This window comes from Myxine glutinosa, chromosome 5 (genome assembly GCF_964187855.1).
Source record: "Myxine glutinosa chromosome 5, kmMyxGlut1.1, whole genome shotgun sequence".
Taxonomy (NCBI): Eukaryota; Metazoa; Chordata; class Myxini; order Myxiniformes; family Myxinidae; genus Myxine; species Myxine glutinosa.
Genome location: NC_136265.1, coordinates 178,180,522 through 178,196,750, shown reverse-complemented (window position 1 = coordinate 178,196,750; position 16,229 = coordinate 178,180,522). Strand labels below are relative to the sequence as shown.

Genomic DNA, 16,229 nt, shown 5'->3' with positions numbered 1-16,229 from the left:
GGAAAAAAGTCAAGTGGTGTGAATGCTTTCTGAAGGCATTGTCCGTCTACATATATAAATATGTACGTGTGTGTATTTGTGTATACGTGAGTGTGCATGCACATTTATAGGTATGGGGAACGAGAGGAAGGGTGTGAGAAGGGTGTGAGGCCCTGAGGTGTATTGTGAGGTGTGAATAACGAACCACAGACAAGTTTCCATTTCAAACTCCGATAAGAAGAAGGAAAAGCTATTTTTACTCCAATAGAGGAGGCGCATTTGCTTTGTGAAAAACATTGATGGCATCTTTTGTTTTCTTTGGTTCTCAACACAAATTATGGTTCACAAAATTGTGAACGTTCGTTCTGGTACTTCAGGCTAATACACATCAAGCCACGGTTCCCCTCACCTCCCCCTGTACGTTCACTTTACGCAAGTGTTCACTTCATAGGTAAAGCTTCCGTGGGAAGCTTTGCCTCTCTCTTTGCTACAGGAGGATTTGTGGACTCAGGAATCAGCACGTTTGAGGATTTGACGACTCGGTGGAAACCTGGAGTGTCTCAGCACAGATAAAGAACCGACGGGACCTTTCGCTGTCCTTGTGGTTTTGGTTTCCGACCCCCCTCCTGGTAATGGGGACGAAAGTGAAGAGGAAGCATGTGAGGGGTGGGAGGAAGAGGAGGATGAGGAGGGGAAGGGGACCTCCTAAATTGGCCAAGGTCTGAGGCATTAGCTGGTGGACGTTAAAGATCCCGTGGTGTGATTTGCAAAGAGTAGGAGAGCTATCGCCGGCACCATGATCCATTTTCAAATTCTTGCCTTAAAGAGCAGTGGGCATTACACAGCAGCATAGCCACGCCCTCAGTCAGCAGCATAGCCACGCCCTTATTCAGCAGCATAGCCACGCCCTCATTCAGCAGCATAGCCAGGCCCTTATTCAGCAGCATAGCCACGCCCTCATTCAGCAGCATAGCCACGCCCTCATTCAGCAGCATAGCCACGCCCTCATTCAGCAGCATAGCCACGCCCTCATTCAGCAGCATAGCCACGCCCTCATTCAGCAGCATAGCCACGCTCTTATTCAGCAGCATAGCCACGCCCTCATTCAGCAGCATAGCCACGCCGTCATTCAGCAGCATAGCCACGCCCTTATTCAGCAGCATAGCCACGCCCTCATTCAGCAGCATAGCCACGCCCTCATTCAGCAGCATAGCCACGCCCTCATTCAGCAGCATAGCCACGCCCTCATTCAGCAGCATAGCCACGCCCTCATTCAGCAGCATAGCCACACCCTTATTCAGCAGCATAGCCACGCCTTCATTCAGCAGCATAGCCACGCCCTCATTCAGCAGCATAGCCACGCCCTCATTCAGCAGCATAGCCACGCCCTCATTCAGCAGCATAGCCACGCCCTCATTCTGCACATGACACCTCACCTCAAGCCACACCCACGCCCTCATTCCGCACATGACACCTCACCTCAAGCCACACCCACGCCCTTTCAATGATGCTACCCAGCAGCCTTGTGCTGCATGCAAACGAAGAAGAAGAAGAAGAAAAACGTATACAGGTAAGCGATCAGTTTGAAATATCATTTATTCTATGATATGCTGTGTATTTCTGAATGTTGTGCAAACAATCGGGTTAATGTAGACAGTCGGACACCACAATAAAAATATTACATTATACTGATTAGGCTATAGGATCACATCGTGTAATAGAAAAAGATGATTCGGTACCATATTCATATTGGATTAGCCCGTTTAGTTTGTTCACCTCTTCACACTCTTCTAGTTATTCACTTGCAGACAAAAATCCTCGAATTCACAGACAAGTCAGGTTCGTACTCTTGAGAATCACTGTGATGTTTCACTTTAACCTGCAAAGTTACCAATTACAGGACTTGAAGTCTTGGTGCAAGCACCTACATTTGGCCACATTCTCTACCAACAAAGTGTAAATAATGGCGGCATTTTAAAGGGTCATCGGGATCACAGCACCGACAAATCATGGCAAGACTTGGACTTAGCCTGAAAATCATCTACCTGTCCGTCAGCACCCGCTATACCTCCCGCCAGACCCACGAGCACCCGACGGGCCTTCGCCGAAAAGCTTTCTCGACGGTTCACCGTTCTCCGACCTGCGCGGTTACCGGTCACCGGTGGTGGACCCGCGGTGCCGCCCGTAGCGACGCGGTGGAGTCGCACCTGGCGCACGGCTCCGACGAACAGGTCGGCCACGTGGAGCTGCAGAGGTGCCGAGGTCTCGATGAACTTGCAGCCAAACACGACGGCACAGGCCTTGCCCTCTGGCGACGCAGACACGCTCATTTCAGTATACCGGCAAACATTCGACCCTGCATACCCGATATACCCTGATATACCCTGATATACCCTGATATACCCTGATACACCCTGATACACCCGGATACACCCTGATATACCCTGATATAACCTGATACACCCTGATACACCCTGATATACCCTGATACACCCTGATACACCCTGATATACCCTGATATACCCTGATACACCCTGATACACCCTGATATACCCTGATACACCCTGATATACCCTGATACACCCTGATACACCCTGATATACCCTGATATACCCGGATATACTTTGATACACTGATATACTCTGATATAACCTGATACACCCTAATACACCCTAATACACCCTGATATACCCCGATACACCCTGATATACCCTGATACACCCTGATACACCCTGATACACCCTGATATACCCAGACAAACTAGCTATCACAAAGCGATCACAGAGTGAAAGCCTCCCCCAGCTCCCGCGATACAATCATGGTCATATGTGTTGTTCGGACCACTATATGACCAGGACCTTCAATGTTTAGGTTAAGAAAATATGTACATGGAGAAAAGTTGGAGTGTAGATTAGGACAATGTGTCCGCATGTCCAATTTATCCATAAAACTCAACATCATGAAAATCGGAGGAAAATTATTCAAGTTAGGATCAAAAAGGTGTTTTTTGTTAATTTAGACACAATCCGAAAAGAAATAGATCAAGGACGCAAAACAAATATCAGGTGCACAACTTCAGTGCAGGTACACTATTGTGATGCAAGAACATCTTGGAAAGCCGAGCAGGTTTTTGAGATTCCATATTGGCAAATTGAAGTGATGAACCCATTATTTTTTTAACCCCAAAAACCCGAAAAACAACCCATTATTTTTTCAGACCACCATTTCACCTTTAAACCCACAGGTGAATGTTGTAAATTAAGTTTAAATTCTCCTTGATCGAGGGTATCTAGTAATTTCGTTCCGATTGGACAAGCCTTGCTCAAGTTTTGGTGGAAAATGTTAAAATGTCGATAATTGGGTCATGACCTTAAAATTAGGTCAATGCCAAAAAATCATCTCAATCCCATAAACTACTTTTTATCCCGTAAAAATATCTCAATCCCCTAAAATATCATTGCGAAAGTCCCAGCCAGCTCCGCGATTGGCAGAAAAAAAAGAGAAAGACAAACAAAAACACCCAAATGTTGGTTTAGAACTCCGGGGGGATGGGGGTGTTAGGGAAATACTGGGGTACCTTTTAAAACTGGGGGCACTAATTGTAGAAAAACACCCTATGACACCTATAACTCCGGGTCCCCTCCGTATCCTCCTTCATAATGATCACAGGTGGATCCTCCAATGGGTGCAATTCCAGCGGCTAAGCTTGTGGTTGGACTTGGCTTGATATGGATTCAGGACCCTGTTCCATGTTTGTAAATATATCAGGCCTAGTGCTAATAATACTCGGACTCTATAATAAGAGCACTTAGCTGGAAGCTCAGGCCTAATGCGCAGATGGTGATGTTTGATGGCGACGTTCTTTGAGTTCCACCTGGTTACAGTGGCCGAGCGAGTGCTGTGCGATTAGTTTGGTGTTAACCAGGTGGTGTCGTGAACGTGTGACCGGGTGCCGCCATACCTTCCTCAGACACTTCCCGGCATCGAACGAGATCACTCTTGTTGCCCACAAAGATGACCGGCGGGTCTTGATGGGTCGAGCGGGCGCGTCGTAGATGGATCCGTCTCTCGGACGCAGCGTCGAAGGAGCCCCGATCCGCCACCGAGTACACGAGCAAGAAAGCGTCGCCGGGGGGGCAGCAGCCATCCAAACTTGTATCCTGGGGTGGGTTGAAACATGCACAGGTTATGACAATTCAAGGTGACATCCAATTTTACCTGGCTGCTCTGTTCACTGTAGGGTGGCCTAATTGAAAATATTCACTTGAGTTTACCTGCTGCAGGTGCACAGGTACATTTTGTGACCATGAAGGTTTACGAAGCCACACCTCAAGGTATAAAATTCCACTTTACCCAAAAAATGATTGACTCCTCTAGAATCGGTATTCACATCCAAGGTGTCACTAGAGCTTATACGGAAGGGGTTAACTCGGTGAGCTCCTCGCACATTCCGAATTCTTTAGTCCTTTACGTGTAAAGATACGTCAAGTGGAAGATTGTAAGGTAATCCCTACAACAACCTTGCAATCCCTACAACAACCTTGAAATCCCTACAACAACCTTGAAATCCTTACAACAACCTTGCAATCCATACAACCACCTTGCAATCCCTACAACAACCTTGGAATCCCCACAACAACGTTGCAATCCCTACAACAACCTTGCAATCCCTACAACAACCTTGCAATCCATACAACAACATTGCAATCCCTACAACAACCTTGGAATCCCTACAACAACCTTGCAATCCTTACAACAACCTTGTAATCCCTACAACAACCTCCCAATCCCTACAACAACCTCGCAATCCCTACAACAACCTTGCAATCCTTACAACAACCTTGCAATCCCTACAACAACCTTGCAATCCCTACAACAACCTCGCAATCCCTACAACAACCTCGCAATCCCTACAACAATCTCGCAATCCCTACAACAACCTTGCAATCCTTACAACAACCTTGCAATCCCTACAACAACCGTGCAATCCTTACAACAACCTTGCAATCCCTACAACAACCTTGCAATCCCTACAACAACCTTGCAATCCCTACAACAACCTTGCAATCCCTACAACAACCTTGCAATCCTTACAACAACCTTGCAATCCCTACAACAACCTTGCAACCCCTACAACAACCTCGCAACCCCTACAACAACCTCGCAATCCCTACAACAACCTCGCAATCCCTACAACAACCTCGCAATCCCTACAACAACCTCGCAATCCCTACAACAACCTCGCAATGCCTACAACAACTTCGCAATCCCTACAACAACCTTGCAATCCCTACAACAACCTTGCAATCCCTACAACAATCTTGGAATGCCCACAACAACCTTGCAATCCCTACAACAACCTCACAATCCCTACAACAACCTCGCAATCCCTACAACAACCTCGCAATCCCTACAACAACCTTTCAATCCCTACAACAACTTTGCAATCCCTACAACAACCTTGCAATCCCTACAACAACCTTGCAATCCCTACAACAACCTTGCAATCCCTACAACAACCTTGCAATCCCTACAACAACCTTGCATTCCCTACAACAACCTTGGAATCCCAACAACAACCTTGCAATCCTTACAACAACCTTGGAATCCCCACAACAACCTTGCAATCCCTACAACAACCTTGCAATCCCTACAACAACCTTGCAATCCCTACAACAACCTTGCAAATCCCTACAACAACCTTGCAATCCGTACAACAACCTCGCAATCCCTACAACAACCTCGCAATCCCTACAACAACCTTGCAATCCCTACAACAACCTTGCAATCCCTACAACAACCTCGCAACCTCTACAACAACCTTGCAATCCCTACAACAACCTCACAATCCCTACAACAACCTCGCAATCCCTAAAACAACCTCGCAATCCCTACAACAACCTTTCAATCCCTACAACAACTTTGCAATCCATACAACAACCTTGCAATCCCTACAACAACCTTTCAATCTCTACAACAACCTTGCAATCCCTACAACAACCTTGCAATCCCTACAACAACCTTGCAATCCCCACAACAACCTTGGAATCCATACAACAACCTCGCAATCCCTACAACAACCTCGCAATCCCTACAACAACCTCGCAATCCCTACAACAACCTCGCAATCCCTACAACAACCTTTCAATCCCTACAACAACCTTGCAATCCGTACAACAACCTTGCAATCCCTACAACAACCTTTCAATCACTACAACAACTTTGTAATCCCTACAACAACCTCGCAATCCCTACAACAACCTTGGAATCCCTACAACAACCTTGCAATCCCTACAACAACCTCGCAATCCCTACAACAACCTTGCAATCCCTACAACAACCTCGCAATCCCTACAACAACCTTGCAATCCCTACAACAACCTCGCAATCCCTACAACAACCTTGCAATCCCTACAACAACCTTGCAATCCTTACAACAACCTCGCAATCCCTACAACAACCTTGCAATCCCTACAACAACCTCGCAATCCCCACAACAACCTTGGAATCCCTACAACAACCTTGCAATCCCTACAACAACCTTGCAATCCCTACAACAACCTTGCAATCCCTACAACAACCTCGCAATCCCTACAACAACCTTGCAATCCCTACAACAACCTTACATTCCCTACAACAACCTTGCAATCCCTACAACAACCTTGCAATCCCTACAACAACATTGGAAATGGAATCCACTCTTTCACACCGTCAGTCTCAGCTCTTGGGAGACATGAGGACAGCTATTTCGATGCTCGATGACAGGTATTCAAGACATCCTGGCTTTCCATTGGCTCACGTGGTCTAGGATGCCACCTGACGTTGCCACATGTTTTGTTTGCAAATGGTCACGTTTGAAAGTTGGGAATGAATCAAAATTTAAAATTGGCTTTGAGATGCGATCGGTCTCCGGTTTATGAACTACAAGCATTCTCAGACATGAATAATCACACAAATTCTCACGTCCAGGTACATGGAGATGCAGGTACCTGTGTTCTTCCCACTGACACGAGGACTAAGGCATCCACACCGTCAACTGCCATCGCACGAGTGTACACCTCGCGGTCTGCAAAACACACGGCCCGGGGTGGGTCCATTGACGGCTTCTACATGTGGGTTACATTTTGTTCTGCACCTGAGGTATGAAACATTAAAATGCCGTGGAGGACAGAGGGAGTCGCGGATGAAAGGTGGTGGATCTATCAGAACACACCAAAGCAGTTACAGCAACCTTACCTGCCTCTCCTTCGCCACCTTCACTGCCAGCCGTGGGGGCAAACGCGCTGGCAAGGCTCGACTTCCCGACCCCGGGGTCTCCGAGAAGTATCAGCCGATACACCTCTTGAGGCGGCACGGACGTGTCCGAGGTGTCACTGACGTGACAATCCGAGTTTGCAGCTATTTGGACATTTTCTCCCAGCAGGTCTTCTTCTGACTGCACAACTCTGTGTACGGGTCCAGCAGGTTTGTTACACAAGTTGTTTTCCTGTTTTCTCCAAAAACTTTCATCATCATGGTCATTCCCAAAGTTTTAGTTTCCTATCCAAGTACAAACCTCAGCCTTCTGTCGTCCTCGGACAAACGATGTCTCTGGTTCCTGCGCCGGTTCGGACCAGACAAACTTGCGGCCCGTCGCAGCACTCCGACGGCCGCTTCCGAGTCACACGAGGTCATAATGCTGTGTCTAGGGGCGAAAGGTCAACAATTAGGTCATTCGGTCAAGCAGTGATGTTTTTATTCCAGGAACAGCAAATAAAGGGAAACGGTTTGATTCTAATCGTGGTTCTTTAAAGTGAGAGGGCGAGGTGGTTAGAATAGAAATATCAGGGAATTCTGGAAGTTCTATACAACTGGAGCTATTTGGTCCATCTCACCCGTGTTACACCCCAGCAGGTCAATCTACACCATAAGAGAGCAGTCTGTCTGTCTGTCTGTCTGTCTGTCTGTGTGGCGCCATTTTCTCAGAGATGGCTGAACTGATCTACGTCAAATATTCAGAGGTTCCTGGGAGTGTCTTAGGTAATAAATAAATAAATTAAGTTTTTTTTTATTCTGGATTCAAACAAATTGCTCTATGGTGTCTGAACCTTTGTAGCTATGAACTGACAGTTTGTCCCACTCTTCTTGTGCAAACTGCTCCAGTTCTCCCAGATTTGAAGGGTGCCTTCTCCCAACTGCTGTTTTCAGATCTCCCCACAGGTGTTCAATGGGATTTAGATCTGGACTCATTGCTGGCCACTTCAGAACAGTTCAGCATTTTGTCTTGAACCATTCCTGGGTGCTTTTTAAAGTGTGTTTGGGGTCACTGTCCTGCTGCAAGACCCATGACGTTCGACGGAGATCCCGCTTTCTGACACTGGGTTGAACACTGCGCTCCAAAATACCTTGGTAATCTCCTGAATTCATGATGCCGTGCACACATTCAAGGTACCCAGTGCCAGAGGCAGCACAGCAACCCCAAAACATCCCTGACCCTCCTCCATGTTTGACTGTAGGGAAGGTGTTCTTTTCTTTGAAGGCTTCATTTTGTTTTCTGTAAACATAGAGATGATGTGCTTTACCACCAAGCTCCAATTTGGTCTCATCTGTCCACAGGATATTCTCCCAGAAGGATTTTGGCTTGTTCAGGTGTGTTTTGGAAAACTCCAATTGATCTCTCTCAGCAGTGGGGTCCTCCTGGGTCTCCTACCATAGAACCCCCTTTCATAGAGTTGGCGACAGATGTTGCAAGTTGAAACTGTCATACCTCATGTCTGAAGGTCACCTTGAATCTGTTTGGTCGTTGATCGAAGTGCTTTCTCCACCATTTGAACAATCCTTCGCTGCAATCTTCGATCAAGTTTTCTCTTGCGGCCACGTCCAGGGAGGTTGGCTAAAGTTATATGGGCCTTAAACTTCCTGATAACATTGCATACAGTGGACACAGGAACATCAAGGTCTCTGGAGATGGACTTGTAGCCTGGAGAGTGTCCATGCTTGTCTACAATCTTGTGTCTGACCTCCTCAGACAATCCTCTGATTTTATTTCTTCTCTCCATACTCATTGAGGTACACATAGTGCCACAAAACAGCAGAATGATTCCTTTTCTTTCTTCAAACTCATTGAATCAGTGATTTTAATATTGCAGGCACCTGTAACTCACCATAGGTGAGTTCAATTCCAAAGTAAAGGAAAATCACCTGCTTGGTGGAGGAGTTGGTTTGGTGAAAAGAACAAGGCGATTATATTTTGGTTCAGGTCCGAATCCAGATCGTGCCTATCAGTGGGATACAAAACGTAAACCTGGCAGAGGTATGCTCTCCACCGAGTACCATTCTAGTTTATTAATTTATTTTAGTTTCACTCAATATTGACCTTGATACAAACAAACACTCAAGTAAGGACCGATATACATCCTCTATAATATTTAGTGTACACACTACACACTACACACGATTAAACAAAATTAAACTTTAAACTTCATTCATTAATTCTATATTAAATATTAAATACACCACTTACTCTTGTTGGACACAACATTAGATAACATTGAACAGATTGGTATATTACATAACATCATCACTACCTTCATTAGACCAACTGATACTTGAACTTATACTTGATGTACTTATCTCACATCCACCAACACTACATGTATGTATCTTGCTTGCACCTCCTTAAACTACCTTACACCCAATAATACTTCATTACACCTCCTTAAACTACCTTACACTCAATAGTACTTCATTACACCTCCTTAAACTACCTTACACCCAATAATACTTCCTTACACCACCTTAAACTACATCACATTCAATAATACTACCTTACATCCTGTTATACTACCTTACACCATGTTATATACTACCTTGCAGTCTGTTATACTCCCTTACACCACCTCAAACTACCTTACACCCTGTTATACTACCTTACACCCAATTCCACTACCCTATACCTACTCAGGTACCATCCACCAACTGAACACACAGATATGTCTCTCATTGTCTCCTTGTTTAAACAGCCATTTATGGAGAACCTCACAAAGCCTCACAATAACCTCACAATCCTCATATCCTCACAACCCTCACAATAACCTCACAACCCTCATATCCTCACAACTCTCACAACCCTCACAATAACCTCACAACCCTCATAGCCTCACAACCCTCACAACCCTCACAATAACCTCACAACCCTCATAGCCTCACAACCCTCACAACCCTCACAATAACCTCACAACCCTCATATCCTCACAACCCTCACAATAACCTCACAACCCTCATAACCCTCACAGCCCTCACAATAACCTCACAATAACCTCACAATAACCTCACAATCCTCACAATAACCTCACAACCCTCACAATAACCTCACAATCCTCATATCCTCAGAACCCTCACAATAACCTCACAATACTCATACCCTCACAATAAGCTCACAACCCTCATAGCCTCACAACCCTCACAATAACCTCACAATCCTCATATCGTCACAACCCTCATATCCTCACAATGCTCATATCCTCACAACCCTCACAACCCTCACAATAACCTCACAACCCTCATAGCCTCACAACCCCCACAATAACCTCACAACCGTCATAGCCTCACAACCCTCACAATCCTCACCTCACAACCCTCATAGCCTCACAACCCTCACAACCCTCACCTCACAACCCTCATAGCCTCACAACCCCCACAATAACCTCACAATCCTCATAGCCTCACAACCCTCACAATAACCTCACAATCCTCATATCCTCACAACCCTCATATCCTCACAATGCTCATATCCTCACAACCCTCACAACCCTCACAATAACCTCACAACCCTCATAGCCTCACAACCCCCACAATAACCTCACAACCCTCATAGCCTCACAACCCTCACAATCCTCCTCACAATGCTCATATCCTCACAACCCTCACAACCCTCATAGCCTCACAACCCCCACAATAACCTCACAACCCTCATAGCCTCACAACCCTCACAATAACCTCACAAATCCTCATAGCCTCACAACCCTCATATCCTCACAACCCTCACAATAACCTCACAACCCTCATAGCCTCACAATCCTCACAATATCCTCACAACCCTCATACCCTCACAATCCTCACAACCCTCACATATCCTCACAATACTCTCACAATCCTCATATCCTCACAACCCTCACATAGCCTCACAATATCCTCACAACCCTCATATCCTCACAAGCTCATTTATGGAGAACAAAGACAATACAATGTACTTGTACATGAATAATAACTCTAATATCTGTGTTCACCGCGGATATTACGAGGTGAGTGAGTACGTGATGGGATTGGAGGTGGGGATCTCAGAATCACGAACTGGGAACTACAGGTGTTCAAACAATTCCACCTTCCTTCATTGTGGTCCACATGGGATATCGGCATGAAATGTTACTTACTACATTTACTACACCGACATGAAACTATACACCGTTTAATATACAATGGGAGGAAAACGGGAAAGCTCGTGGAATCTTTACTGCGTTTTGATAAAACTTTATATTCGTTATTCAGAAAGGTTTTCAAACTCACTCACTCTCTAAATTGCCGCACCAGAGCAAGTGTGAGAAACTCACAACCTCACATCATCACAACCTCGCACAGCATCACACCATCCCATCCTCACAGCCTCACATCAGCTCAACCTCACATCATCACAACCGCACATCATCACAACCTCGCACACCATCAGACCATCCCAGCCTCGTAACCTCACATCAGCACAACCTCACATCATCACATCATCACAACCTCGCACACCATCACGCCATCACAACCTCACATCATCACAACCTCGCACCCCATCACGCCATCACAACCTCACATCATCACAACCTCGCACCCCATCACGCCATCACAACCTCACATCATCACAACCTCGCACCCCATCACACCATCACAACCTCACATCACAACCTCGCACGCCATCACAACCTCACATCATCACAACCTCGCACACCATCACGCCATCACAACCTCACATCATCACAACCTCGCACCCCATCACGCCATCACAACCTCACATCATCACAACCTCGTACCCCATCACACCATCACATCACAACCTCGCACCCCATCACGCCATCACAACCTCACATCATCACAACCTCGCACACCATCACACCATCCCATCCACACACCCTCACATCAGCACAACCTCACATCATCACAGCCTTACATCATCACAACCTCGCACACCATCACACCATCACAACCTCACATCATCACAACCTTACTTCATCACATCATCACAATCTCGCACATCACACCATCATATCCTCACATGCGCACATCCTCACATCATCACCACCTAACATCACAACCTCACATCATCACAACCTCATTTCATCACAACCTCACTTCATCACAACCTCACTTCATCACAACCTCACTTCATCACATCCTCACATCATCACAACCTCGCACCCCATCACATCACCACAACCTCACTTCATCACAACCTCACTTCATCACACCATCACAACCTTACATCATCACAACCTCACACAGCATCACACCATCCCATCCTCACATCATCACAACCTCACATCATCACAACCTCGCACACCAGCACAACCTCACATCATCACAACCTCACACCATCCCAGCCTCACACCCTAACATCATCACAACCTCACATCATCACAACCTCACTTCATCACACCCTCACTTCATCACAACCTCACATCATCACAACCTCACTTCATCACAACCTCACTTCATCACACCCTAACATCATCACAACCTCACATCACAACCTCACTTCATCACAACCTCACTTCATCACACCCTCACTTCATCACAACCTCACTTCATCAAAACCTCACATCGTCACAACCTCACACCATTACTTCATAACACCATCACACCCTCAAAGTCTCACACCCTCACGCCTCACACCAACACACCATCACAACCTCACTTCATCACACCATCACAACCTCAAACCATTACTTAATCACACCATCACCTCCTCAAATCCTCACACCCTCACCCCTCACCCCTCACACCATCACACCATCACAGCCTCACAACCTCACAACCTCACCGGTTCAATCCCGTCCTTCAACTGCCCCCGACTCGCACTCGCTCGTTATCTTTAGTTTTATTCTAAGACTTTATATTCATCACGTGAGTGGCCACAGCAAGAGGGCACTTAATATTCATGATCTTAAGGCGTGACGCGTTATCATTTCTTGTGGGCGGAGCCTATGCCATCGGACAGTCTGGTCCGGGTAACAACTTGAATTGTGAACAAAGGGAGGCTCATCTCAAACGATCCGGGTAACAACTTGAATTGTGAACAAAGGGAGGCTCATCTCAAACGATCCGGGTAACAACTTGACTTGTGAACAAAGAGAGGCTCATCTCAAACGATCCGGGTAACAACTTGAATTGTGAACAAAGGGAAGCTCATGTCAAACAATCAGGGTAACAACTTGAATTGTGAACAAAGGGAGGCTCATCTCAAACGATCCGGGTAACAACTTGAATTGTGAACAAAGGGAGGCTCATCTCAAACGATCCGGGTAACAACTTGACTTGTGAACAAAGGGAGGCTTATCTCAAACGATCCGGGTAACAACTTGAATTGTGAACAAAGGGAGGCTCATCTCAAACGATCCGGGTAACAACTTGAATTGTGAACAAAGGGAGGCTCATCTCAAACGATCCGGGTAACAACTTGACTTGTGAACAAAGGGAGGCTCATCTCAAACGATCCGGGTAACAACTTGAATTGTGAACAAAGGGAGGCTCATCTCAAACGATCAGGGTAACAACTTGAATTGTGAACAAAGGGAGGCTCATCTCAAACGATCCGGGTAACAACTTGAATTGTGAACAAAGGGAGGCTCATCTCAAACGATCCGGGTAACAACTTGACTTGTGAACAAAGAGAGGCTCATCTCAAACGATCCGGGTAACAACTTGAATTGTGAACAAAGGGAAGCTCATGTCAAACAATCAGGGTAACAACTTGAATTGTGAACAAAGGGAGGCTCATCTCAAACAATCAGGGTAACAACTTGAATTGTGAACAAAGGGAAGCTCATCACAAACAATCCGGGTAACAACTTGAATTGTGAACAAAGGCAGGCTCATGTCAAACGATCCGGGTAACAGCTTGAATTGTGAACAAAGGGAGGCTCATCTCAAACAATCCGGGTAACAACTGGAATTGTGAACAAAGGGAGGCTCATCTCAAACAATCCGGGTAACAACTGGAATTGTGAACAAAGGCAGGCTCATCTCAAACGATCCGGGTAACAACTTGAATTGTGAACAAAGGGAGGCTCATCTCAAACAATCAGGGTAACAACTTGAATTGTGAACAAAGGGAAGCTCATGTCAAACAATCCAGGTAACAACTGGAATTGTGAACAAAGGGAAGCTCATCTCAAACGATCCGGGTAACAGCTTGAATTGTGAACAAAGAGAGGCTCATCTCAAACAATCCGGGTAACAACTGGAATTGTGAACAAAGGGAGGCTCATGTCAAACGATCCGGGTAACAACTTGAATTGTGAACAAAGGGAGGCTCATCTCAAACGATCAGGGTAACAACTTGAATTGTGAACAAAGGGAAGCTCATCACAAACGATCCGGGTAACAGCTTGAATTGTGAACAAAGGGAGGGTCATCTCAAACAATCCGGGTAACAACTTGAATTGTGAACAAAGGGAGGCTCATCTCAAACGATCCGTGTAACAACTTGAATTGTGAACAAAGGGAGGCTCATGTCAAACGATCCGGGTAACAGCTTGAATTGTGAACAAAGGGAGGCTCATCTCAAACAATCCGGGTAACAACTGGAATTGTGAACAAAGGCAGGCTCATCTCAAACAATCCGGGTAACAACTGGAATTGTGAACAAAGGCAGGCTCATCTCAAACAATCCGGGTAACAACTGGAATTGTGAACAAAGGGAAGCTCATCTCAAACGATCCGGGTAACAACTTGAATTGTGAACAAAGGGAGGCTCATCTCAAACGATCCGGGTAACAACTTGAATTGTGAACAAAGGGAGGCTCATCTCAAACAATCAGGGTAACAACTTGAATTGTGAACAAAGAGAGGCTCATCTCAAACGATCCGGGTAACAACTTGAATTGTGAACAAAAGGAAGCTCATCACAAACAATCCGGGTAACAGCTTGAATTGTGAACAAAGGGAGGCTCATCTCAAACGATCAGGGTAACAACTTGAATTGTGAACAAAGGGAAGCTCATCACAAACAATCCGGGTAACAGCTTGAATTGTGAACAAAGGGAAGCTCATCACAAACAATCTGGGTAACAGCTTGAATTGTGAACAAAGGGAAGCTCATCTCAAACAATCCGGGTAACAGCTTGAATTGTGAACAAAGGGAAGCTCATCACAAACAATCCGGGTAACAGCTTGAATTGTGAACAAAGGGAAGCTCATCACAAACAATCCGGGTAACAGCTTGAATTGTGAACAAAGGGAGGCTCATCTCAAACAATCCGGGTAACAACTGGAATTGTGAACAAAGGCAGGCTCATCTCAAACGATCCGGGTAACAACTTGAATTGTGAACAAAGGGAGGCTCATCTCAAACAATCAGGGTAACAACTTGAATTGTGAACAAAGAGAGGCTCATCTCAAACGATCCGGGTAACAACTTGAATTGTGAACAAAGGGAAGCTCATCACAAACAATCAGGGTAACAACTTGAATTGTGAACAAAGAGAGGCTCATCTCAAACGATCCGGGTAACAACTTAAATTGTGAACAAAGGGAGGCTCATCTCAAACGATCCGGGTAACAACTTGACTTGTGAACAAAGAGAGGCTCATCTCAAACGATCCGGGTAACAACTTGAATTGTGAACAAAGGGAAGCTCATGTCAAACAATCAGGGTAACAACTTGAATTGTGAACAAAGGGAAGCTCATCACAAACAATCCGGGTAACAACTTGAATTGTGAACAAAGGGAGGCTCATCTCAAACAATCAGGGTAACAACTTGAATTGTGAACAAAGGGAAGCTCATCACAAACAATCCGGGTAACAACTTGAATTGTGAACAAAGAGAGGCTCATCTCAAACAATCCGGGTAACAACTTGAATTGTGAACAAAGGGAGGCTCATCTCAAACAATCAGGGTAACAACTTGAATTGTGAACAAAGGGAAGCTCATCACAAACAATCCGGGTAACAACTTGAATTGTGAACAAAGAAAGGCTCATCTCAAACGATCCGGGTAACAACTTGAAT

At 45.6% G+C, this 16,229-nt stretch overlaps 1 protein-coding gene across 1 annotated transcript; it reads right to left on the bottom strand.

Annotated features, from left to right (window-relative positions):
* Window positions 1-1,556: 1,556 nt before the first annotated feature.
* LOC137426664 (GTP-binding protein REM 1) lies at window positions 1,557-13,134 on the bottom strand. Its single transcript, XM_068115432.2, has 6 exons — window positions 13,040-13,134; window positions 7,535-7,663; window positions 7,216-7,424; window positions 6,969-7,045; window positions 3,941-4,139; window positions 1,557-2,287 (listed from the first exon to the last, which is right to left on the bottom strand). The coding sequence occupies exons 2-6, from the start codon at window positions 7,651-7,653 to the stop codon at window positions 1,971-1,973; spliced, it is 921 nt and encodes a 306-aa protein (XP_067971533.1). The 5' UTR covers window positions 7,654-7,663; window positions 13,040-13,134; the 3' UTR covers window positions 1,557-1,970.
* Window positions 13,135-16,229: the final 3,095 nt, after the last annotated feature.